This window comes from Marmota marmota, unplaced genomic scaffold, assembly GCF_001458135.2.
Source record: "Marmota marmota marmota unplaced genomic scaffold, marMar, whole genome shotgun sequence".
NCBI lineage: Eukaryota > Metazoa > Chordata > Mammalia > Rodentia > Sciuridae > Marmota > Marmota marmota.
The window spans coordinates 17,033,427-17,059,326 of NW_025999960.1; the positions used below are offsets into that span (position 1 = coordinate 17,033,427).

Below are 25,900 nucleotides of genomic sequence, written 5' to 3' on the forward strand. Positions count from 1 at the left end.
CCTGGTCTGACCTCCAATTACTGATTGCAAACATCATGTAAAGAAAAAATGCTAGGCCTTGGGGATGACAGTCCACTAAAAAGAGTGCTTTTCAAACTGTAGGTCCTGACTTGTTAGTGGGATGTGAAACAATCAGAACTGAGGAGACAAAATAGGAGAAAATAGAAAATATCACAGTGTACTATACATAGAAGGGTAAGTACTAATGTTGCTTTAGTTATAGTTATAAACATGTGTACTGCGTCATGATTTAAAGTGTATTACTATGGATTTCATCAAAAAATGTTTGCAAGTCCCTGCATTAGAAAGCCTAATGTCTGGCATTTATAAGTGACCTACAAATAAATTATTGAATAAGTGAATGTCTTAAATTACCATTTAGTGGGCTTTTGTTTTTGTACTGGGATTAAACTCAGGGGTGCTTTACCACTAAGCTATATCCCCAGCCTTTTTATTTCTATTTTGAGACAGGTTGTCCAGGTTGGCCTTAAACTTGAGATCCTCCTGCCTCAGTATCCTAAGTCACTGGGATTACAGGTGCCTAACTTACTTTTCAAGTATCTTAGTCATACCAAGAAGTGTGTGTTGATTAAACATAAAAACAAAACCAAAGCAAAACAACAAAAACACTGACCTGGGAACCTGGGAGCTCTGACACAAAACATGATTCTGTAAATAGCTTGTTAATGTGTGAAGGTGGGGAAAATCTCTTTTGATCAATTCTCTAATTTTAAAACCAGGAATGCTCAAACAAGCTCTGCTTGCCACATAGGACTGTTGTGAAAACTGTGAAGACCAGATGAGATTGTTTCAGAGTGTTCTGCAAACTGTGATGCAATACTGGTCAAAAGCAAGGGTTTAGGAACTGGGGTTGTGGTTCAGTGGTTGTGGTTCAGTGATGGAGCACTTGCCTGTATTCGTGAGGCTCTGGGTTCGATCCTCAGCGCCACATAAAAATAAATAAATAAAAATAAAGATGTTGCACCTAATACAACTAAAAAATATATTTAAAAAAACCCAAGGGTTTACCCAGTTGAAGTAAGTATGGCTCTTTTTATTGGTTTAATTAACTAATCAGAAAATATTTATCAGGATTCTAATGTTATTGAGGGCTATTCTCTCCAATGCCCTCCCGTCTTAGATGTTTTTCTACCTATTCTAATAAGAATAATATAGAATGTAAACTCCACGAGATTATAGTGTTGGGCTGTTTTGTTTAGCTCCATCTCCTTACTTGTGCAAAGCAGGTGCTCAGCAGATACTTTTGAATGAAGAAAGGGAAAAAAATTAATCGCTGCCCTTCAAGACAATTAAATTTGAGGTGAAACAACATACAAATACCCACAAGGCACCCAGGCAGGTCACCTGTAACAGGTGCCAAAGAAAGGGTAGGGCCTGAGAACACAGCTAGCTCTTGCGGAGCACCGCAAAACACAACTCCCTCCTTTAAGCGAAAAAGTCAGGAACACACAGAAGTAACCATCCACAGCTAGTAGCTGGTACAAAACAGCAAAGAGTCCTGGGAGGATCTACTTCAAGAAAGGACAGTGTGAACTGTACTAGCGAAATAAATCTTTCCGGAGCTGAAGCTGACACTGGGCTTGGTGGAAAAGTAATGCAAAACAGACCAAGTCTTGGGGAAAATATTTTAGGCAGTTTTGAAAATGCGTAGAAACCTATGCCTCTTGTGGAAAGATTGCCAAGGTGAGGCGACCTTGAGTTAGTGAGCGTAGGCAGAAAAAGGTTTCGGGGAATGGTTTCACCGTCCAGCCTCCGAGCGTCCGACCGAGAGAACAGACCCTGTTTCGATACAATACCTGTACATATTTGGTTTTCCTCCAGTAGAGCGATAGGGGTGGGGGTAGAAGTCTAGGGCGTCTGGGCGGGGCCACGAGGGCCCTGCCCTCAAGGACTGGAGGCCGGGCGAAGGGGCGGGGCTTCCGGCGGCAACGGCACTTGGGCGTCGGGTGACGCCGGGCGGGCGGATCATCACGTGACACGGAAGTGACTCCGAACAGGAAGAGGACGAAAAAAATAACCGTCCGCGACGCCGAGTCAAACCGGACCCGCAGCCACCATGAACAGCAAAGGCAAGGACTGGGGGCGGCTGGGGCCGTCGCGGGGGTAGTGCGGGTCGGGAGCGAGCGGATTCGGAGCCCAGGGTCAACAAACACCAGTTCTGGGACGGGCTGCGCCGCGCCCCTCGGCCGGCCGCAGTCCTGGGGGCAGCAGCTGACGCCTTCGTCATTGCTTAAGTACCGCTGCTCGCTTCGTCCCAGTCCTTTAGCTCTTAAACTCTGTGGCGCAGTTTGGAGCTGCGGGCTCCGATGTGTGGGGGGGCCTTGTCATGATGGACATCTTCAGGAGCAAATGGGGAGCTAGAGCAGGGATTAGGGTGGGCCAATGGAGAGCTGGCAGAGGCGGGGCGCCCCGCTTAAGAACAACAGGCAGGGCACTGGGCTTAACTAGTGAAGTGCCGGTTGGTGGGCGGCCGGGGCCTACAAGGACCCTTTCCCCCTTTCTTGCGCATTCTTTGCCCTTCAGTGGCGAGGCTAGAATTTACCCCTGCCCCTGTGATTGTACCAATGAATTTGTCAGAACATGATCCCTTTCACTTTTTCTCGGTCTCAGGGTTCACTTCCATTCACGTACTCTCTTTATTTGGAAGTCGACCTTGAATAAGAATCTGCGAGGCAAATAATTAGAACTACCGTTACTCATAAAGTCTGGGGTGGTTACAGCTGGGCCTGTGAAGACTACTCCAAGAGCAGAAGCACCCTAGATACATCAACAGTCCAGAACCTCAGGAACGGGTCCCCAGATTTGTCCTGCATTCCGGAGGGGGCCCGTTTAGACTTTTCCCTTACATCAGTATGCTAGTGGGAACAGCGCCTTTCCTGTCCAGTCAGAACCCAGCACCTTCCATTTATATAGATACAAACACAATGCTTATTTTCTTGGCTTCAGAAGTCAAGCCCTCTGGAGTAGTCTATAAATCTTCTGCTTGCTTCCACTAAGTTAGCTGTAGGGTATGTCTTGCTTAATTTTGGTAGCTCTGTATAGTAGGCAACCTATATTTTTTCTTGTCCTCCAGGTCAGTATCCAACGCAGCCAACCTACCCAGTGCAGCCTCCTGGGAATCCGGTATATCCTCAGACCTTGCATCTTCCTCAGGCTCCACCCTATACTGATGCTCCACCTGCTTACTCAGAGGTACTTTGAGTTTATCAAACTTGAATTGGTTGAGAATACTGTTGGACCATATTTTCAGTCCTTAAGTCTGCTCTTAGAAACAGAAGTGTCCACATGAGTAATCTAAAACAAAATCCAGCAATTTGTTGGAGTTGAGACTGCATTATCTGACTATCTTATGTTATTCAGCAAGTTATTCTGCACAGGTTGCTGTTAAGAAGATGAGTTTTTGGGCTTTTAGCCTAACACTGGCTATAGCAGGAAATGATCCAGAATATTGAATGCCAGTGGAAAGACAACTTGTATAACATAAAAAGTGTAATCTGCATATGGAGAGTTAAGAATTGACTTGATAAAGAGATTTCAAGTAGACATGTCACAGAGTAACATTTTGCTTTCTCTTCTGTCCCTTTTAGCTCTATCGTCCGAGCTTTGTGCACCCAGGGGCTGCCACAGTCCCTACCATGTCAGCTGCATTTCCTGGCGCCTCTCTGTATCTTCCCATGGCCCAGTCTGTGGCTGTTGGGCCTTTAGGTTCCACAATCCCTATGGCTTATTATCCAGTTGGTCCCATCTATCCACCTGGTTCAACAGTGCTGGTGGAAGGAGGGTATGATGCAGGTGCCAGATTTGGAGCTGGGGCTACTGCTGGCAACATTCCTGTGAGTATGACCTTATCAGAAGAAACTCAGCCCATATATTTTAACATTTTGCAGTGACTTCATTCTCTTATCATCCTAAGATAATCATTGCCAGTATTAGTGCAACTATTGCTATCTGATAGGCACAAAGTGGTCAGGGGGCAGTAGAACTGTGGCAAGTGATGAGCATCTGGCACATTCACTGGGATCTGAGTTAACCAGATTGCTTTGTTTTCCTGCCTTATGAGTCCTGCTTGCTGCTTTTCCAGTTATTTTGGTACAGCAAACTAGTCGAGTAATGCTCTTCATTCATTCCATAAGCATTCACTTGATATTTGCTATCAGCATGATATTGTATTAGGAACTGGCTGATTAAAAAAGTAGAATGCATAATCCCTAAAAAGTAGCTTTTAGAAAGACAGGGATTTTAATTTTCAGTGTCTCCTGCTTAGTTCCCCAGTGCATGGGATTTAGAGCCCACATGGTCTTTGCTAAGGCCATCTACTCAGGAACATATGCTAGAGATGAAGTGGAAATAGTGTCATTAGCAAACCTTTAGTTAGTATAGTGGTCTGATTAAAAACTAGAGGGCTGGGATGTAGCTCATTGGTAGAGTGTAGGTTTAGGTGTGCAAAGCCCCTCAGCACCCCCAAAACACAACTACCTAGGGATCCTGTGAGATCTGTCCCTGTTTTGGGAAAATGAATAGGAGTGATTTTCTACCCTGAAAATTATTTGGGGGCTGGTATCCATAGGCTTAATCTTGGAGCTAGAACTCTTTGAATGAGTGATAGACTCCTTTCCTGTTTGCGTCTTGGGTTCACAGAGAAAATACACCAGCTTTAGAACTCAATGTGGTGGCAGCACTAGCTCCTTAAACGCTATTGGTTAGCACCCTGCCATCTTCTTAAGGTACTCTGCTTCACCCATGTCTTCTTCCCTTTGCCCATTCTACCTGTCCTTTCCTTTCAGCCTCCGCCTCCTGGATGCCCTCCCAATGCTGCTCAGCTTGCAGTCATGCAGGGAGCCAACGTCCTCGTAACTCAGCGGAAGGGAAACTTCTTCATGGGTGGCTCAGATGGTGGCTACACCATCTGGTGAGGAACCAAGGCCACTTCTGTGCCGGGAAAGACATCACATACCTTCAGCACTTCTCACAATGTAACTGCTTTAGTCATATTAACCTGAAGTTGCAGTTTAGACACATGTTGTTGGGGTGTCTTTCTGGTGCCCAAACTTTCAGGCACTTTTCAAATTTAATAAGGAACCATGTAATGGTAGCAGTACCTCCCTAAAGCATTTTAAGGTAGGGGAGGTGTCCATTCATAAAATGAATGTGGGTGAAGCAGCCCTAAGGATCTTCCTTTAATTCCTCTGGAGTAATACTGTACCATACTGGTCTTTGCTTTTGGTAATAAAACATCAAATTAGGTTTGGAGGGAACTTTGATCTTCCTAAGAATTAAAGTTGCCAAATTATTCTGATTGGTCTTTAATCTCCTTTAAGTCTTTGATTTATATTTCTTGTTAAATGAAATGCATTAGTTGTCTGCCTCTTCCTTTCCATCCTCTGCCTCATGTGCCATCTCCAACCCTAGTCTTCCATTCCTCCCACCAATCTCCATTAAATCAGTGGTGCAGGACAGAAAGCCAGTCAGACTTGTTTCCTTCTCTCCTTGCACTTCTCTCCACTTGCCATCTTTTAACTCGTCTTTCACAAGGATCCTCTGAAACCCTCTCTGTGCCCCAAGCGCATTGCTTCTGCTTTGGCATCTCCTCAGGCAAAACTAGAGGGTGCCTTTTGGACCCTCCTCATAGGTTGTCTCTGCATACACGAACCTGACTCAGTTTGCTTTGGTGCCAGAAAAACAGCTTTGTTTGAACAAAGGATATCAGTGCAAACTGTCCCATAAAAAAGTTTGTTTAAAATATGAGGGGCAAGGAGGAGGATGCATTTCAAAGGCTTGACTTTAGAGCCAAATTAAAGGGAGTTTTCAGATCAAAAATTGGTTACCATTTTTGTCAGTGTCTGATGCCACCACTCACAGCTCCCAAGAATTCCTAAACTGGTTAATAGGGTCATATTGTGAAAACTTCACTATAAAATGACTTGAGTCCAGTGAAATCTCATTAGGGTTAAGAATGTTTCAGGGATCCTTAATATTTTGATTTTTGTTTTCTGAAATTGGATTTTATTTTATCTTATAATTTCAGTTCATCTAAATTTTGTGTTCTGTACATGTGATGTTTGACTGTACCATTGACTGTTATGGAAGTTCAGCGTTGTATGTCTCTCTCTACACTGTGGTGCACTTAACTTGTGGATTTTTTATACTAAAAATGTAGAATAAAGACTATTTTGAAGATTTGAATAAAGTGATGAAGTTGCATTACACCTCACTCCAAGGATTCTTTACTTAGCTTGTTTTTAGATCTATTCTGCATATAACTTCTTTTATATCTCAGCTAGGTGCTGCTGCTGTTCTGTTTTCTTTTAAATAAATGCAGGAGTACAAGGCCAAGATTTGACTATTTTCATGAATTTCACTTTAGATGTTACACCTATTTTCACTTTATTACCTAAACAACTTTCATATTCTGGGATTCTGAACCTAAACTTACTAAGGGAACAAAATTGGTTTCTCCTTACTTACTCTACAGTTCAAATTGAGGAAAATGTCTTAGTATTGCAATCCCTCTATACATTCCGGGTGACCTTCAGTTAGTTTTCCCAAAGCTCTGTGTGGGGAAATACTGGAATCTAGGCTGCCAAGATTGATTGCTCAGCCTTTGGATCTTGGGTTGCTTGAGCTTGGACAATGAAGTCAATACATAAAGACCTTGAAGGAGGGCTAGCTTAATTCCAAAGTAAACAATATCTGAGGAGCAATAATTTATACCAAAATATTGTACCTTTTAAACACCTCATTTTGAAACTAAATTCAAGAAGCTTCTTAGATCGATTGTGAGGAAGCTGGTGGAAAAGGAGGGAGGTAGATTTTTCCTTGTTCCCTCTGTGCATACATATGAGATTTGGGACCTGCTGACTCTTGCCAACATGGAGACAACCAACTCATCTCCCATGGTATGTTTCTGATGATGCTCTTCTGGGACAAGCTTCCTGGACCATCACTGTCTCAAACTGCTGATATAGTTCTGGGAATTTCTGGAACTTCCCTAGGGTCCTTATTGTTTAGAACATATGCAAATGGTTAAACAGCAAAACAAAATGATGTCAAAAAAAATTTAAGCAAAGATAATTCAGAATGTAGTTACTCCTTGCACATGAAAACCTGATTTTTATATCAAAAAGTTTAATTTGGCTAAAAATAGCATAAGGTTGTTGGGGAACATGGAAAAGGGGGCTCAAACCAAGGGATGCAGCACATTTATCAGGAGGTAAGATCCTCTGAGTCTCCTATCCCTCCTAGCAGGCTTTTCCTATAATATTGAGCCTCAGAAGAAATTCTGTGGATATCTCCACTAGGGCTACAGCTAGGTGACCAGGTAAGGGAACAAGAGTATAGCCAGTGACACTCTTTTTCCTCCCTTCAACCTGTTAAGGCACATACTCAAATGTTCCCTAGCATAGCCCCACCTTGTTGGCAAGTCACAAACACCAACTCTATTACATGGCCTGGTTAAAAACAAGCAGTTTTCTCCATGTCCCTGGTCATGGACTGGGAGTTCAGTCCTGTTGGCATTTGGGCCTATGCCCTGGAAGGAGCTTGGAATTGCCCACATCAGTGTCACTCACTGGCTTCAGATAAAAACTTTCCCCTAATAAATTAAATAGTTGATGTGTTAGCCCTGGAGCTGGGAATTAGCTCCTTGGGGCTGAGAATCATTAGATGAAATACTCCTCCTTCTCTCTGCCCTTGGCTGAGTCACTCTCCATCTGGAGGATGGTGCTGGGCTCGCCTTCTGCAGGTTCGTAGGTGACGTAGCTGCCTTTGTTCTTGTACAGGTAAAAGAAGATCAAGATCACGACCGAGAGCAGGGTGAGGAAGACCACGGTGATAACAACTTGGAAAGGAGAGGGAAAATGGAGATATTTCAGGATTGAGGACCTCTCAGGGGTTTACTGGGTCACCTGAATTAGATGATTCCCTCACTCCTCCTAAGAGTTCTCTTTTTTAGTTAGTTAATGTCCACTTTCAAATTCACATTCCCCCACCAAGTCCAACTTCCACGGTCCATGGTACCCATGGTATCCAGGATCTCCTATTTCTTAAGGAGGCAAAGTTTTTTTTTGGAGATAGGGCAGTATTAGGGATTGAACCCAGGGACACTATATCACTCAGCTACATTCCCAACCCTTTTTATTTTGAGACAGAGTCTCACTAAGTTATTGGGGGTCTTGTTAAGTTGTTGAGGCTGGCCATGAGACTGCATTCCTCCTGCCTCAGTGTTCTGAGTCAGCTGTACCACCTTGCTCAGCAATGACACAATGCTTTTTGTTTTTGACAAAACTGAATGTCCCTCCCAAACCAGTTCCTGATGATTATGATGAAAATGGGAAGGAAGGAAGTAAACATGTTATCCCAACAGGAAGGGTGTTTTTAAATCCGTAGCTTCTGGCAGAGTTTCTCTGATCATTCCCTCTTCTTCACTCACTTAACAAACCATATATATCCTCATTCCTACCCACGTACTTGAGTGTAGTGTCCATATGCACCAATGCCTATTTGTGGTCACCTCCCAGCCTAGCATTTACCAGCAGTGCTTCTGACAGAAGTTTTTTATAGCCGTGTGAGTGCAAGAACCTATATGCCAGAATGAGCCCATTAATGGATTTGGTCCCTGATGTTGTGGTGTTTTTCCTAGTTCTTGGTTCATCCCACCAGGTTACAGGCTGCTCTGGAGCAAGAGGGCACTTGATCCCAGCGGTCCTTTGGATTTGGCTCAGAGCCTTTGTTACCTGCAATAAGTGCTGTGCTGGCTTCTTCAGCTTCTGGGGACAGGGCCTCAGTGGCCTGCAGAAGCGGGGTGGTCAGTTCTGGAAAGTTCAGAAAGTGGAAAAGAAAATGGTGTAAATTCTTTTGTTCTAAAGCATATTTGTCCCTCAAATTTCATTACCTCACCTTTTCCCCTATTCAAAAGTTATCATTCAGCTCTTATAGGAAATCTGAATAGAAAAACTTGGAGAACAGAGAAAAAAATAAACTGCTTCCCAAAGACAATGAATCTTTGCTTAGGTCAGTGGTTAAGAGAATGGGCTTTTGAGCCTGACTCACTGGGTTTCAAATGTGAGCTCTGTTCTTTACTAGCTGTATGACCTTGGAAAAATTACTTAACCTCTCTATGCATCAGTCATTTCATATTCAAAAGGCAGGTAATAATACTTTATAGGGTTATTGTGACATAGTAACAGTAAGGATAAGTCATTATTAAGAACGTGTATGTGTGTGTGTGTGTTTTGGCAGTTACTGGAAAATGAACCGGGGGCGCTTTGCAACTGAACTATATCCCCAACCCACCCTACCCCCAACTCAGACAAGGTCTGAGTTGCTCAGGCTGGCCTCAAACTTTCAATTCTCCTGCCTCAGCCTCCCAAGTGGCTAGAATTATAGGCATATGCCAATTTTACATGTTGGCAAGAATACATATTTTTACATCAGTGAAATCAAATGATGAGCATATGTACCTGTATAGCTATTTATATTATAGTATCATAGTATGTACATTCTTTTCAGGGTTCATTTTAAAAAAAAATTTTTTAGTTGTCAATGGACCTTTATTTTATTCATTTATTTATATGTGGTGATGAGAATCGAACTCAGTGCCTCACACATGCTAGGCAAGTGCTCTTTATAATCATTTTTAATTAATAAAATAATGACCCCCACCCTCATTGAAAACCCTTTTCTGTATTTCCAGGATAGGCTGTATACTTTAAAAGGCTCTGAAACAGGCCTCTCCTGTCCTAAAATCTATCCTGCACCCGCTTCTGTAGTGCTCCATTTATCCTTCAGAGCTTGAAAACTCCAGCTAAGTCATTACCAGAATTGGGGCATAATAAAACTGTAGCCTCCAGAAGTCCCTTTAAAATGTTTCCACAGGAAGTCAAGAAGCCCTTCAATTCTTTCTTAATTAGTATTTTAATGTAACGGCTTGAAAAGGTAACAATTAAGTAGAGGTTACTACAGGTTAGAGTTTGTCCAGCAAAGGCACCTGGCTGACCCTGGAATCACCCTGGTGTTCATTCAATAAATAACCACAGCAGCACTCTAGACCATCCACACTTGGCCAGGTGGAGGAAAGCAGACAGGGAGAGCTTCACAGAGCCTACCCTCCACCACACCCACAGTTTCCACAGTTCTGAACTACAAAAAGCATAACAAAGGAAATCCCACATTTAAAAAAGCATTTGGTAGAGGGACCTAATGCAGTCTTCCAGCCAGGTGTGACTTCCCAAGGAAGTAATATTTGAACTGAGAGTTGAAGTAGGGGTAGGAGTTCGCTGGATATCAAGGATAGGGCACATTGTAAGCAGAGAGAATAGCCCGGATTAGAGCTCTGAGACTCAAAGGCCAGAATGGCTGGCACAGAGTATGAGCATGTTCCTGCCCAGTGCCTGACACCTTCAGGTTTCCATCCAGGGCAAATGAAATTATGTCAACAATAGTGACTTGTGAGCCTGTGCTAAGAGGAGTCAAGAGTCTTGAGGGTTCTTTTCACACAGGCCAAGGGGGAGCTTCATGAACAGTTCTGGTCCTGTAACAGAGAAAGCAGAGGTAGGCTGCCTAGGGTGCTTCCTCTTCCTCTTCCAAAGGCCAGGCCAAACCCTGGCCAGGACATACCATTAGAAATGGTAGTGTCCTCAGTCACCTTTTGACTTTGATTTGTTCATTCACATCTATTATCCACGGAAACTATACCAACCAACTTTGCAAGGCTATTATGTGGACTAAATGAGAAAACATGTAAGTATCATTATAATAGGTACTACTTAAAGTATCATTTAAGGTAACTATATGCTTAGTGATTAAAAGGAAAAGCTGTTTTGGGCTTGAATCCTGCCCAGCCAATTACAGGATGACCTCAAGGAAGTGTGTGCAAGAATCTATATGACAGAATGAACCCACTAATGGAGTTGGTCCCTGATGTTGTGAACCTCAGAGGTTTCTTCATTTGTGAAATGGGAATGGGGTGGGCAGTTTCTAGGATGGGTCCTGAAGATCCTCACCTCCTAATACTGACACCATGTGTATGGGCTCCTCTAGTGTGTGGGATGGATCCAGTGACTTGCTTCTAATGAATAGACTGTGGCGAAAGTGATGGGATGTCATTTCTGAGACTAGGTTTCAAAATCCTGAGTTCTACCAAAAAGAGGTCCTGAAGATTTTCTACTTGGTCATTACCTCAGACTGTCTCCTCTCAACAGGTACTTTCCTCCCTAAAAATCTGCCAGGCCCACACTCCATATTCCCACCATTGATCCAAAAAGGCTGCTTCTAGTTTTGCCTTCCTTAAACATATACAAATTTAAGATACACAAACACTGAGAATGTTAATGTATGTTTGAGGTCTAAATATAAAGATGAGTCATTTCACTTCAATTAATCAACAATATACTCTGCACCTACCATGTGCCAGAGACATTGACATAGAAGCTGAGAATGTACCTGTGATGAGGTCAACCAGAGACTAACCATGGAGCTGAATTTTAGTATGTTTTAGAGAACAGATACAGAAGAATCCCTGGAAAGAGAATCTGAGAGGGAAGGTAATTCCTGTTTGGGAAATTCTGCAAATGAACCCAATTATAAAACTGCCAGTTACTAAGACCCTAATTTGTGCTAGGTACTTTATATACATTATTATTAATTAACACCATCACTTCAAAGTGGGAGTTTCTGTTTGCAGATGTGGACCCTGAGGCCCAAGGAGAGTTAAGAGGCATGACTCATATTCCACATGAAGTAACAGAGATGGACCAAGATCTGAATCTAGGACTACTTATCTCAAAGCCCAAGCAAAATATTCATGCCAAATGCTTCTACTACTGTCCTTTTTTTTCCCAATAGTGAAACGTAACTATAAGGCAACACAAACTTTCCAAAATGTTTAAGGGTTTAAAAGGGATGGATACAGGTGGGCTGGGGATGTAGCTCAGTGGCAGAGCACTTGCGTAGCATGTACAAGGTCCTAGGTTTGATCCTGAGTGCTTCCAGGAAAGAGAGAGTGAGTGAGAAAGAGAGAGTCGGGAGAGGTATGGATACCTATAAGAAAAGCCAGATTACAATCAAATACAGATTTAAAGTGAACTTGATCATAGGTGATTGGTCAGGAGAAGATAATGTGCATACTGGTGTAATGTGGACAGCATGTTCATTCATATACAACTTTCCTAGCTTTAGTTCTTGACCTGAGCAGAGGCAAGCTTTCTCACAACTAGAAAAACCTTTTGTGTGGTGGGGAGGCAGGGGAGAGGTGGTACTGGGGAATCAAACCCAGGGTGTTCTACCACTGAGCTACATTCCAGCTCTTTTATTTTAGAGACAGGGCCTCACACTAAATGTCCATATTGGCCTAAAACTTGTGATCCTTCTGCCTCAGGAGAACATTTTATCAATATAGGAAGACCTTGAGAGAAAAAAAAATTCAATAGAATGCCTTCTTTGGATATAGTTGGTTTCCACTTATATTATGCCATCTGTAGAAGCAGTAAGCACAGATGAGGGAAGTGAAAAGCAATTTACCTTGAAACTAAAATAATGAGTTAATGAAGAAGACATACCTTCCTCAGATATTTTATTTTTATTTAAAAAATTTTTTTAGTTGTAGATGGACATGATACCTTTTTTTGTTTATTTATGTTTTTATATGGTGCTGAGGATTGAATCCACTACCTCACACATACTAGGCATGTGCTGTACCACTGAGCTACAACCCCAGCCCTCAGATTTTCATTTTTAATGAAATGGTCAGTACTAGAAGCAAAGTCTCTCTGGAATCTACATCTAGAAGAAGGAAGCACCCAGCCCTGGCTGCAAAGGACTGACTGGGACTCAAGGTTCAAATGCTAGTGGGGACTGAACTCTGCCAATATTTTTACTGGGGTTGTTATATTTGATCAGAGCGCTGGTTGCAATGTTCTGTAAGAATTGTGCTGTGTGCCCCACTGCTATTTTTTCCTGAAGTCCTTGTTCAATAGTGTAATTTCAGAATGAATCTTTCAAAAAATATACGTAATGTTTTCCAGCAGAAATGCCTACATTAGAGGATGCCAGAGACTTAGAAGAATAGTGTCAGGAAGCTATATGTAGTTCAAAGTTGCAAACAAATTTGAAGGACAATTTCAAAAACATTGTATTTGGAATCAGAACATGGAAAGAGCTAGACTTGATGTTTGGGACTGAAGATGTCAGGTTGGAGGTAGGAGAAAGCAGAATTCCCTCAGCACTTTTTGGCCTCTGTTTCCTATCAAAGAGAATGATTTTTACACTATGGAGCAGTAGGAGCCTTGGGGAATGGAGAAGTGAGATCGAGAAAAAGGAAGCTTCCCATTATTTAAAGTGCCAGGCCAATCTAAAAGGGGTCCAGAGACATGTCAAGGGATCTGACAGCTTGTAAATAGCATCTCTGTTGGTAACATAAGAGCTTCTGAGGAAGAGAAAGGGGCCAGACCTGAAGGACTGAGGATTGAACCCAGAGGTGCTATACCACTGAGCTACATCCTCACCCCTTTTGATTTTAAGACAGGGTCTCATTAAGTTGCCCAGATTGGCCTTAAACTTGTGATTCTCCTGCCTCAGCTTCCCAAGTTGCTGGGAATACAGGTGTGCACCCTGCACTTGGCTAGAAGGTGGATTCTGTAAATAACTAGTGAGCTTGACGGGCTTCCCCAGCAACATTCTGGAACAAGTTATTAGGGCCTGCTTCAGGGGCCTTGAACTCTGAAGAGCAATCATTAAGGGTAAGTATGGGACCACCAAGAGCAGGCTGGGGCAGGCAAGCTGTGTAGCCTTCTTAGACTGAGATTCTAGGATTGTAGACAGAAATTAAAAAGTTAATTCAATAAGCATTTAATGAGTGTGAACCCTGTGCTAGGCTCTGGGCACAGATCAGTGAATGAACCAGGAAAGAGCTTCTACCATTACTGTTCCTCCAAAAACTAAATAAAAGTATCATAGATCCAGTAATCCCATTTCTGAATATATATACCTAAAAGAAATGAATGGGACTCAATGATATGTATACCAGTGTTCATAGTAGCATTATTTACAATAGTCATAGGTGAGACAATTTAAATGTCCATCTACAAATGAATGGATAAACCAAATGTGTGTGTCTGTGTGTTCACAAACTCTGTGAAATATTATTCAGCCTTAAAAAGGAAGGAAATTCTGATGTTACAACATGGAAGAATCTGGGGGCTGGGTTATGTCTCAGTGGCAGAGCACTCGCCTAGCACATGTGAGGCACTGGGTTTGATTCTCAGCACCACATAAAAATAAATAAATAAAATAAAGGCATTGTGTTCATGTATAACTAAAAATATTTTTTTTTTTAAAAAAGCATCTGGAAGATATTTTGCTAAGTAAAACAAGCCAGGCACAAAAGGACAAATATCTGATTCTACTTATTCTACTTATCTGATTCTACTTATATTGATTATCTAGAATAATCAAAATGCATAGAGACAGAAAATAGAATGGAGGTTGTCAGAAGCTTAGAGAATATGGAATGAATGTTTAATGGGTGTAGTGTTTCAGTCTGAGATGATTAAAAAGTTCTGGAATGGATAATGACAACAGTAAATGTCTGACAATGTGAATGTACGTAATGCACAGGGCTGCACACTTAAAAATGGTTAAACTGAGCTAGGCATGATGGCTCAAGCCTGTAATTCCAGCAACTCAGGAGGCTGATACAGAAAGATGGCAAGTTGGAGGCCAGTCTGGGCAACTTTGCAAGACCCTGTTTCAAAATAAAACTGAAAAAAAAAAAAAAAAAAACCCAGGGAATGGGGGGCGGTGCTGGGGACATAGGTCAGTGGTAACGTGCTCTGGTTCAATCCTCAGCACATCCCCCCCCCCCAAAAAAAAGATTAAAATGGTAAATTTTATGTTATGTATAATTTTACTACATACAAACAAAAACCCTTCTCTTCATACAATTTGCATTGTTATAGGGAGAAGATGGTAAACAATAAACAAAATGCATAAGTAAAAATAAATACAAGCAGGAAAGGGATAGGGAGTAGGGATGTGGAGTGGGTTACAATTTTAAGTATGGAATCCGGGAAAGCTTTACTGATGAGGCAATTTGGGTAAAGAACTAAAGAAGATGAGGGAGGCAGTCATACAAAGATCTGGGAGAGGAATATTCCTGGCAGAGAAAACAGAAAGTTCAAGTTAAAAGTACTTGGGCTGGAGCATGCTGGGCATGTTCAAGGCATAGGATAGAACAAGAAGAAGAGGAGATGAAGTCAAGGAGATAACTGAATGTGGGCCTAGTAGGCCACTAAAAGGACCTCAGTTGTTTTTGGTACCATGGATTGAACTCAGGGGCACTCAGCCACTAAGCCACATACCCAGCCCTATTTTGTATTTTATTTAGAGACAGGGTCTCACAGAGTTGCTTAGAGCCTCACTTTTGCTGAGGCTGGCTTTGAACTCGTGATCCTCCTGTCTCAGTCTCCGAGCCACTGGGATTACAGATATGCGCCATCACACCCAGCAGGACCTGAGTTTTATTTTTGTTTTGATACTGAGGATTGAATCCACTTCACCCCTGAGCTACATCCCCAGCCATTTTTATTTTTTATTTTGAGACAGGGTCTCACTAAGTTGCCAAGAGTCTTGCTAAGTTGCTGAGGCAGCCTTGAACTTTTGATCCTCCTGCCTCAGTCTTCTGAGCTGCTGGGATTTCAGGCATGCTACCTTGCATCTGGCAGGGCCTCAGTTCCTCTGTGATGAGAAGCTTTTATAGGTTTCTGAACAGAAACAGATTAAATTTCAATTTTAAAGTAATGCTTTTTAAGCTTTGTTGTTCAAAACAATCTCTTAAGGTTCTTGTTAAAATGCCAACTCTGATTCTGTAGGTCTGGGATGGGGCCTGGAATTCCAAAGACTACTTCTGAAACCCTGAGACCACCATGTTGTGAGGAAGTCCAATTAGTCCAAAGGGGAATAAGAGGTCATGTGAAGGGAAACCAAACACTCATGGCTCAGATGGCATCAACTGTCAGATGTGTGGGGAAGGCCACTTTGGACCTTGTAGCTATGCAACTGAGCACAGGTGAAGTCACCAGAGGTATGTCCAACCAACCCAATGAACTGTCAAAAATCATAAATTGATTTTGATTTGTTGTGTTGTGAGCACTGAAGACAACTTTATACCTTTATACATACTAGACAAGTGCTCTAACACTGACCTACACTCTCAGGCAAATTATTATTTTAAGCTATCAAGTTTTGGGGTGGTTTGTTAGGCAGCAACACATAACTGAAGCAGAGATTTATTTTTGATTTTTTGTAGTGCTGGGAATAGAACCCAGGGCCTCCCTCATTCATGCCTGAGTCACAGCCCCACCCGGGAATTGATCTTAAAAGATCCCTGTGACTACTGTGTGAACAATAGGTTGTGGAAAGGTGGGGGCAAGGGTAAAAGCAGGTTGTACTCTACAAAACTAAAGGGGGAGACTTTCCAGTTTACACAAAAGCCTTGATTGGACTTAGCAGCAGCCCAGTAAGAAAGTGATGGGGTTCCATTCTATTGTGAAGCAAGGACTGACACATTGGATGTGGGGTAGAATCAAGGATGACACCAATGTTTTGGGCCTGAGTACCTGAAAGGAGGTAAGGCATGCTATTATCCAAGATAAGGAAGCCTGAAGGAGAAACAGACTTGGAAGGGACATGACTGTTTATCAGATACACAAGTGCAGATGTCAGACTAGAATTTTGAGAAGAGATTGGGATAGGAGATTAAAACAAAAAACAAACAAAAAATCCCAACCCATCAGTATACTGAAGACCAATAGGGTGGGAAAGACAGGAAGTACACATAAAGAGGGCAGGAAGTACACATAAAGAGGGCCAAGGACTAAGCCTAAGGAGACTGAATAGCAGGTAAACAGATCAAGTATGAGGACTGTTCACTGAATTTCACCACACAGAGGTCACAAATGACCTTTGCAAGTGCTGGTGAAATGCTGAATATAAAACTGTGGTTTAGGGTGGGTTCAAAAAAGAAATGGAAGAAGCACTGGAGGCAAAATATAAATAAACTCTTACAAGAAGTTTTTCTGTGAAGGTGAGCAGAGAAATAGGGCTGTGACTAGAGGGGAAAGGGAGTTTGGTTGTTTTGTTTTTAGGATGGGAGAAATGCCAGCATGTTTATGTATGGACAGGAATGACTCATATGAGAGGGAACAATCGGGGGAGAGTGGCTAGAACGATGTCCTTGAAAGAAAGGGACCTCATGCACAAATAGAGGGGTTGACTGCAGACGGGAGCAGAGTGGATCCATTTTAATAGCAGGAAATGCAGAGTAGGTGGCACAGACACAAGTAGGAGGGAGATGGGGGTGGGGCTTTGGCAGTTCTCTTCTGAGAACTTGAATTTGCTCAAGAAAATAGGATGCAATGTCATCTGTTAAAAGTGAGGAGAGGATCAGGCATGGTGGCACATGCCTGTAATTCCAGCTACTCAGGAGGAAATTTGAGGCCAGCCCGAGCAACTTAGAAAGATCCTGTCTCAAAATAAAAAATAAAAAGGGATGGGGATATGGCTCAGTAGTAGAGCACCCCTGGTTCAATCCCCAGTATTAGTGAATGAATGAATAAGAATGAGGATAGGGAGGGGGCTTAAGGAGAGACGAAGGTGCTGCATGAGTTGATAGAGGTCCCCCAAATGTGATAAAACTGTTTATAATATCCTTGTGAGAAGGGGAAACTAATTTAGTCTGACTTTAAGGACTAAGTAAGTGGGGCAGTAAAACTTGTCTGAATAAAATGTTGCCAGTATAGACAGAAGTTCTTCCCCTGAGATTTGACCTTAGTTGTTTTGGATTGATATTGTTATGCCAAATCACACCTAGGTCAGGTTAAGACCTTCATGTAATCAAAAATAAAATTATTAAGTCAAAAAACAAGAAAGTCCAATATATTAGGGCAATAATAATGATTATAGCATATATATACACACACACACACACACATACACACACACAATATGGCATATATATATACTGTATATATATCTAGATCTATACATATCTCCAGAGTTTTCGCAAGGTCTTTGGTTTTGGTGTGCACTTCACTGATACCTTCTACCTGGATTTAGCATGCAGGGGTTTAGTGCAGCCCTACTTTGTCCCACTCCTAGACTGCTGAGCTCATTTGCTGTCACAATTTTTAGGTGTCCAGGCAAACCATGTCAGATAAGGAAAGTTTGCAAGAGAAAATTCAGGGAGAGCTAGGCTTGAATTCTGCCTTCTAGTAGGCCAAGGGGTGACTATTCAAGAGGACTAAGCACAGAAAATAGAGGGAAAAGACAGATGTCTCCTGGACAGAGAGAAGAAAAAAACAAACACAGGTTCATGGACTACTGTGGAGAGAAAAATCTGAACACAGAATAAGAGTTGAACCAAGCTGACCCTCAGGACCTCTCTCAGATTAATTTCAAAAAATTTTATAAATTCAAAGTGTTCTATCAGAGTTCTCTTCAAATTCAATTGTTTTTAAAGACAGAGAGAGAGAGAGAGAAGAGAGAGAGAGAGAGAATTTTTTTTTAATATTTATTTTTCAGTTTTCGGTGGACACAACATCTTTATTTTATTTTATGTGGTGCTGAGGATCGAACCCAGTGCCCCGCACATGGCAAGCAAGCGCGTTACTGCTTGAGCCACATCCCCAGCCCCCAAATCCAATTTTTGAACTGGTAAAATTTCAGCAAAGTCTACAGTTTAATTATAGACTAATCATATTGTACCAATGTTAATTTCTTGGTTTTCACGAATGTATGTGCATAGAAGATAATGTCATTAGAGAAAACTGACAGTTTCTATAAATCTAAAATTCTTCAAAAATAAAATATTTAAGGATGAAACCCAGTGACAGAGCATCTGCCTAGTCTGCATGAAGCCCTGGGTTCAACTTCCAACACTGCCAAGAATAAATAAGAAAATCAAAACTTTGAACCCCTCACACAGTGTCCTGGGAGCTTATGAGCAAGGCCTTCAGGTTTTAGTATCAGAATTACAATCAATATTTATGATCTGCAGTTTATAAAACACACATCACTTTATCTCCACCCCAAGAATGTGCAGATGAGCAAGCTGAATCATGTAGCCATGGATTGCTCAGCAGTTAGCTGAGTGGTGTTTCAAGCCTCTCTCCTCAGTCCACAGCACACTACCAACTCTCCAAGTTCTCTTCTTTGTCTTCAGTTGGGCATTTTATTTACACATCCATTGGATAGTGTTCTCTGTGTTTTGTGGCAGAATGGAAAGGGTGTTCACTGTGGCACTTTTTGCAAGAGTGACACATTTCTGAATGTCTGTCAGTAGAGAAATACTGAAATAATTACAGGCCATCCATTCTGGAAACACCATACAATTGTTAAAGAGAATGTGATAGGGGCTGGGCTGTGGCTCAGTGGCAGAGCACTTGCCTAGAATGTCTGAGTCACTGGGTTCAATTCTCAGCACCACAAAGAAAGAAAAAAAGAAAGAAAGAAAGGAAGGAAGGAAGGTCCACTGACAACTAAAAAAAAAAAAAAAGAGAGAGAGAGAGAGAATGTGTTAGGGTTGGGCATAGTGACATGGGCACCTGTAGTCCCAGTTACTTGGGAGGCTAAGGCAGGAGGATCACTTGAGCCCAGGAGTTTAAGACTAGCCTGGGAAATATATCAAAACCTTGTCCTGGGGTGGGACTGTAGCTCAGTGGCAGAGCTGTTGTCTAGCATGTGTGAGGCACTGGGTTTGATCCTTAGTATCACATAAAAGTAAACAAATAAAACAAAGGCATTGTGTTCATCTACAACTGCAAAAAACAAAACAAAACAAAAAAACCCTGCCCCCCTCCCAGTCCCTCCATAAAAAAGAATGGGGTAGGTCTACAACATTACCAGGACAGAGTATGTATACTGCTTGACAAAAAAGCAAATTGCCACATAATATGCATAATATGAATAAATCTTTGTAAAAAAAAAAAAGAAAATTTAAAAAAACATCTTTATAAACATGCACACCCATGTCTGTATGTACACAGGAAAGGAAAGGTCTAGAAGGCTTTCACTAAGGGGCTTTTTTTTTTTTTTTTTTTGGTACTGGGGCTTGAACCCATGGGTGCTTTACCTCAATCCTTTTTATTTCTTATTTTGAGGCAGGGTCTCACTACGTTGCTAATTGGCTTACCAAATTACTGAGGCTGGCCTTGAACTTGCAATCCTCTGGCTTTAGCTTCCTGAGTCTCTGGAATTACAGGTGTGCATCACCACACCCAGCCAACATGTATTAATTTTTAAATGAAAAAAATAGACAACAACAACAAAGTAAACTCAGTTCAGGAAGCCTGGCATGAAAAGGGAAGCAACATGCTTGGGTGAGCTCAGTGGCCGAGCGCTGGCTTAGCATGTGCAAGGCCCTGGGTTCCATCTCCAGCACCTAAAAAAAGGGAGTTGGGGGCGCTGGGGTTGTGGTTCAGTGGTAGAGCGCTTGCCTAGCATGCGTGAGGCCCTGGATTCAATCCTCAGCATCACATAAAAATAAATAAATAAAATAAAAGTATTAAAAAAAGGGAGGGGGAATGGATTAAAACCTTCCCCCCATTATCTTCTGTTCCTTTCCAGTTTTTTCTTGTCAACTTGTCCAAACAAAGAAATAATAATGCTATTCTCTACCTTCCCTTCTTAGGTTTGGGAAGACTGCAGGACCATTTTTTTTAAATATTTATTTTTTAGTTGTAGTTGGACACGATACCTTATTTTATTTATTTTTATGTGGTGCTGAGGATCGAACCCAGGGCGTCGCATGTGCTAGGCAAGAATTTTACCACTGAACCACAACCCCAGCCCCCCCAGGACCATTTTTATTATAGGTGGGAGGCCAGGGCAGAGGACCACAACAAGATTAAAGGCTCCACCCAAGTCCCAACCAACAGAAATGACCTTTAAGATCTATTCTGTTCATTCAGTCTTCTTGTTGACACAGATACTGGCTGGTTTCTTTGTGGTCCTTGTTCCCAGGTGGAACTAAAGCTCTTATCACCGAGGCATCAGATCTGTTGCTTCCTGAGGCTGCCAACCTACTTTTTTTTTGCCCAGCAAAAAGGCGACTCCCCCAGTTCTCCTTACCGTGGGAATCCACCCTGGAATTTTGTCCCTTCTCCTTCCTTCTCTTTCATGTGTGCTGAGTGGACAGTGGGGTGGAGTGAGACCTTGGGAGCAGTAGACCATGAGGGAAAGAACACAGGCTTGGAGTGAGACAGATTTGGCATAAAATCCTGCCTGTCATGATTAACTGCACCATATTGGGAAATTCTCTCTCTCTCTCTCTCTCTCTCTCTCTCTCTCTTTGGTGGTGCTAGGGATTGAACCCAGGGCCTTGTGCATGTGAGGCAAGCACTCTACCAACTGAGCTAGATCCCCAGCCCGGGAAATTCTCTTAATCACTGAAAATTTCTTAACTTTCTTGAACCTTGGCTTTTGCTTCAGTAAAATGAGAATAAAACCTGACTCACAGGTTGTGACAAGGAATATGCACAATGAAAAATGCCTGTAATCCCAGTGATTTGGAAGGCTGAGACAGGAGGATTACAAATTGGAGTCCAGACTCAGCAACTTAGTAAGGCCCTGTCTCAAAATAAATTAAAAATAAAAGGCTGAGGTGTAGTACCCTTAGGTTCAATTCAAGAAAGAAAAGAAGGGAAGAAGGGAGGAAAGAAGGAAGGAGAAAAATGCTAAGTATCTTAAAATCGTGAGGGTGACCTGGGAGGTAGCTAATATGATTATTAGGTGGCAAGAGATGGGCTTTCCCTGGTGGGGTGGGCAGAGCCCACCAAGGCAAAGTTCCATTTGTCCTGTTTCTAACAGGGCTGACTTCTGCACTGGGCAAGGTGCCTAGGGTGCACAGCACTTCTGTGGGCCCATGAAAATGCTTTTTAATGATTTTAATTTTAATTTCCTTTAAAATGAGTAGAAACAACAAATTTTAGGTTAAATAATATTAATGTTGCTATATTGATTATTAACTATAGATAGATAATATTATTATATCTTCCTTATGCCAATGCAGTTATAAAATACGATTTTTAACTTTTTTTTAAATGAAGAAGCACACAAAGGCAAATGTGCCAAGGGCCCAGAAAGGTTATAAATCAGTCTTACTTTCCACCCCTGAAGGATATCTCCTTTAGGATATCTCTACAGTTTGGGCACAGGGATGTGGAGGAGGCATTGGCAGAAAGGGTGGAGTGGAAAGCTGGACTCTTGATCTCATCCTTCAAAGAATAAGCTGTCTTCCTGTCCGTGATTGCTATTCTTCTTCTTCTTTTTAATACCTTTATTTATTTATGTGGTGCTAAGAATCAAACCCAGTGCCTTACACATGCTAGGCAAGTGCTCTACTATTGAGCCACCACCCCAGCCCCTGTGATTGCTATTCTTTTCTCCATTTCTGTTCCTGAACTTACATTTGCTTGGACCCTGTGGGTAGGTATTGATATGTCCTAAAATATCACTCATTGGGTCAAGAATGTAAATATCAACAAAACAACAATATAACAACTCAATTAAAAGATGGGTAAAGACTTGAACAGACACTTTCCCAAAGATATCCAGATGGCCAATAAGTACACAAAAAGATGCTCAGCTTCACTAATTATTAGGGAAGTGTGAATCAAAACCACAGTGAGATACTACTTTACACCCAGTATGACTACTCCAAAAACCCTAGAAAATAATAAGTGTTGATAAGATATGAAGAAATTGGAACCTTTGTACATTGCTGGTACGAATGTCAAATGGAATAGCCACAAGGAAAAATGGCACGGTGGTTCTTAAAAAAAAAAATTAAACATAGAATTACCACATAATACTGCAATTTCACTTCCAGTTATATATCCAAAAGAACTGAAAGCAGAGACTTAGACAGATATTTGAATACCCATGTTCAAAGCGGCATTATTCACAATAGCCAAAAGGTAGAAGCAACCCAAGGGTCCAACAGATAAATGGATAAACCAAATGTAGCATATACATACGATGGACTATTACTCAGATTTAAAAAGGAAGGAAATTCTGACAGATGCTACAACATGGATGAAGCTTTAAGGCATTATGCCAAGTGAAATAAGCCAGATGTAAAAGGGCTAAAATTATATTACTCTATTTATATAAGGTACACAGAAGAGTCAAATTCATAGAAATAGAAAGTAGAATGGTGGTTGCCAGGGGTCAGGGGAGGAGAGAATGGGGAGTCAATGTTTATACCGGGATGGAGTTTCATTTGGGAAGATGAATGGATGGTGGTGATGGTGGCACAACAATGTTTATACTTAATACCACTAAAGATACACACAAAAATGGTTAAATGTTAACACTTGTAGTATTTATATTTTATCATATATTTTTGAAAAGGAAGAAAGAAAAAAATGTAAATGGTTCCCCTTTGCTCAGCTCTTAACCAGCCATGCCAACTGCCCAAGTATCACCTCTTTTCCCCAATGGGCAGTTCATTCTGGAAGTCCCCTGTCCTCTCCTGCTGAACACCCTTCTGGATAAGCCGCAGTCTCTATAGCTTCACACATGGCACTACCATCATCTAAATGATGTATTTAGATGCATCCCTTTTTGCCTGGACAAACAATCACATCCTGCCAAGGATGCTCAGATCCCTTTCTCACTGAGGGGTCTCAGTGGATTGAGCTAGACTTTTGCTCATTTTTCCTTTTTCTTAGCCTTCTCACCAGACAACTACAAGTCTGAACTGTATTCATCACCATTCATAGGAGACACTGTCTTGGACTTCCCTGGGGGTTATCATTTGCCCATTTTCATATCAATAAACAGGAATGTTGGTTCTAATGACAAATGAGACTGCATATGAAAATGAAGGAATATAGGCCAAGCAGTTCTTCCTCTCTCACCCTGTCTAGCAAAAAGCAATCAATAGCCGGGTGCAATGGTTCACGCCTGTAATCCCAGTGGCTTGGGAGACTCAGCAAGGCGCTAAGCAACTCAGTGAGACCCTGTCTCTAAATAAATACAAAATAGGGCTGGGGATGTGGCTCAGTGGTTGAGTGCCCCTGAGTTCCATCCCCGGTACCAAAAAAAAACAAAAAAAACCCAGAAACGTAAATATCTCATAGTTTGTTTGACCCAGCCTGATTATAAAACGGAAGCTGGGAATCCATTTTCAGTGTCATGAGGTAGATCTCTGCCAGAGCATACTTCCAGGGAACAATGGGTTTGTTTTTTTTTTTAATTTTTATTGTTGGTTGTTCAAAACATTACATAGTTCTTGATATATCATATTTCACACTTTGATTCAAGTGGGTTATGAACTCCCATTTTTACCCCGTATACAGATTGCAGAATCACATCAGTTACACATCCATTGATTTACATATTGCCATACTAGTGTCTGTTGTATTCTGCTGCCTTTCCTATCCTCTACTATCCCCAACAATGGGGTTTTGATACTGGGTCTATATAAGTGGAGTGGAATTAGAAGATAGAATCCCTTTCCAGGGAAAGGTGGGTTTCTAACTAGTACTCAATGTTACTAGAGCTTTCTAGATACTAGGCATTGTTCTAGGTGTTTTATATGGACTATCTCATTTAACTGGACAAAGAGTCTCATAAAATTTTCCTTATTTTACAAACCAGGAAACTGGAACTTAAAGGTTAGCTATACTATCTTTTGCCTCCCTTATCTTTGAAAGGTTCCTTTTCCATGTTTAATTATGGGGGTTGCTGCCACACTCTTTGCCACACCTATGAATGATTAGAGGGGTGAATGTAAAGCTGCTCCTTTAGGCTTATAAAGAACTTCATAAAGTCAAGGTTATAAAGCTTTAAGTAGTAGGGCCAGAACTCTCCTGGTCCAGGAGACTTCAGAATAAAACTGCCCTAAGGGGCACACTCTGTAGCCTCCTGCTTTCCAGGACGTTTTCTTGTGTGAGGCAAGCAGGGAGGGCTGAGGCCTCTGAGAATTCCAGGCCTAGTCTAAGGGTAGGAGAGGTAGAACAATTCTCTTGCTACTGGGTTAGGCAAGGCCTTCACCTACCTCCAGGAGAAGGCGTAGTCGGGAGGTCAGTCATTGCTGCCAAGGGTTAAGTACCTTGCAGGAGAGGCAGATCTGTAGGAAGAAGGAAAAAGTCAGTAATGAGGTGGGTGGGCCTGGAGATTCCTTTGGTGCCAGGTTTTCTGGAGTCCCTTCCCCACTTCCTTTTTCCCTTACAGCTCGCTTGTCTTCAACCCTTCTCTTTGGGTCTCTCTGAGTATCTCCTCAGGCTCCAGGTAACAATCTCTCTCCAAGAGCAGATCCGGGGTCCCCCGTATCTGGGGTGTGCCACCTTTGCGACCCGTTCACAGGGCCCCCAACTTTTACCTAAGAAACCTCTTAAGAGCCGAAAAAGTTAGGCAAAGTGTTGCAAATGCCAAAGCGCGACTACAGGTACCTGGACTGCTACAGCCTGGAGTTTGGGCGGAGCCATCCACTAGGTGTCAGAAGAGGGCCGACAGGGTCAGGCTCCGCGGGGTGGGGGCAGGGGGACCATCAGACACCAAGACGGGATGCAGGGGGCCCCCAGATGCCTTTCGGCGGGTCTCAAACCCCAGCTTCTCCGTGCTTGGCCCGCTTCCCCACAGTCCTGCCTTCGTTGTCCAGTGCGCCGTCCGCGCACAGCCCACCGAACCCACTGGCGCGCCCTTGCGGAACCCCAACCTGTGACTCCCTCATCCAGGGACCCCCCTCAAACTCCGCGGACGTCGAGGGTCATGCGTGGACCGTGAGGGTTGGGTGTTCGCCCCGGAGGGCCGCCGCGCCCCACCCCGCAGCCCTCCTGAGTTACCGACACTCGGAAGGGCTCCGCGAGCAGAAGGGCGCCGG

General features: G+C 42.4%; 3 protein-coding genes across 4 annotated transcripts in view; 1 reads left to right on the forward strand and 2 right to left on the reverse strand.

The window, feature by feature from the left end:
- Pou6f1 (POU class 6 homeobox 1) overlaps nucleotides 1-1,981 on the reverse strand; it is a 43,863-nt gene extending 41,882 nt beyond the window's left edge. The window contains exon 1 of the mRNA XM_048802744.1: nucleotides 1,818-1,981. The gene's annotated coding sequence lies outside the window, so the exon portion shown is untranslated. The remainder of the gene's footprint in view (nucleotides 1-1,817) is intronic.
- Nucleotides 1,982-1,999: 18 nt separating this feature from the next.
- On the forward strand, nucleotides 2,000-6,232 carry Dazap2 (DAZ associated protein 2). The gene is made up of 4 exons (XM_015493363.2): nucleotides 2,000-2,090; nucleotides 3,095-3,213; nucleotides 3,609-3,854; nucleotides 4,806-6,232. The coding sequence occupies exons 1-4, from the start codon at nucleotides 2,078-2,080 to the stop codon at nucleotides 4,932-4,934; spliced, it is 507 nt and encodes a 168-aa protein (XP_015348849.1). The 5' UTR covers nucleotides 2,000-2,077; the 3' UTR covers nucleotides 4,935-6,232.
- Nucleotides 6,233-7,126: 894 nt separating this feature from the next.
- Nucleotides 7,127-25,888, reverse strand: LOC107148639 (small cell adhesion glycoprotein). Of its 2 annotated transcripts, none has more exons than XM_015493368.2 (4): nucleotides 25,863-25,888; nucleotides 25,076-25,147; nucleotides 8,754-8,831; nucleotides 7,127-7,858 (listed from the first exon to the last, which is right to left on the reverse strand). In XM_015493368.2, the coding sequence occupies exons 2-4, from the start codon at nucleotides 25,107-25,109 to the stop codon at nucleotides 7,680-7,682; spliced, it is 291 nt and encodes a 96-aa protein (XP_015348854.1). In that variant the 5' UTR covers nucleotides 25,110-25,147; nucleotides 25,863-25,888; the 3' UTR covers nucleotides 7,127-7,679. The 2 variants fall into 2 exon arrangements, with proteins under 2 accessions (XP_015348854.1, XP_015348852.1); XM_015493366.2 differs by lacking the exon at nucleotides 25,863-25,888 and adding an exon at nucleotides 25,250-25,711.
- Nucleotides 25,889-25,900: the final 12 nt, after the last annotated feature.

Excerpts from the sequence above, each read along its gene's own strand:
- LOC107148639 (XM_015493368.2), bottom strand. The coding sequence starts at position 25,109 with ATGACTGACCTCCCGACTACGCCTTCTCCTGGAG. Across the intron at positions 8,832-25,075 it reads GACTACGCCTTCTCCTGGAG|AACTGACCACCCCGCTTCTG; the intron begins GTAGGTGAAGGC and ends TGAACTTTCCAG. Across the intron at positions 7,859-8,753 it reads CAGCACAGCACTTATTGCAG|TTGTTATCACCGTGGTCTTC; the intron begins GTAACAAAGGCT and ends CTCCTTTCCAAG.
- Dazap2 (XM_015493363.2), top strand. Across the intron at positions 3,214-3,608 it reads CTCCACCTGCTTACTCAGAG|CTCTATCGTCCGAGCTTTGT; the intron begins GTACTTTGAGTT and ends TGTCCCTTTTAG. Across the intron at positions 3,855-4,805 it reads CTACTGCTGGCAACATTCCT|CCTCCGCCTCCTGGATGCCC; the intron begins GTGAGTATGACC and ends CTTTCCTTTCAG.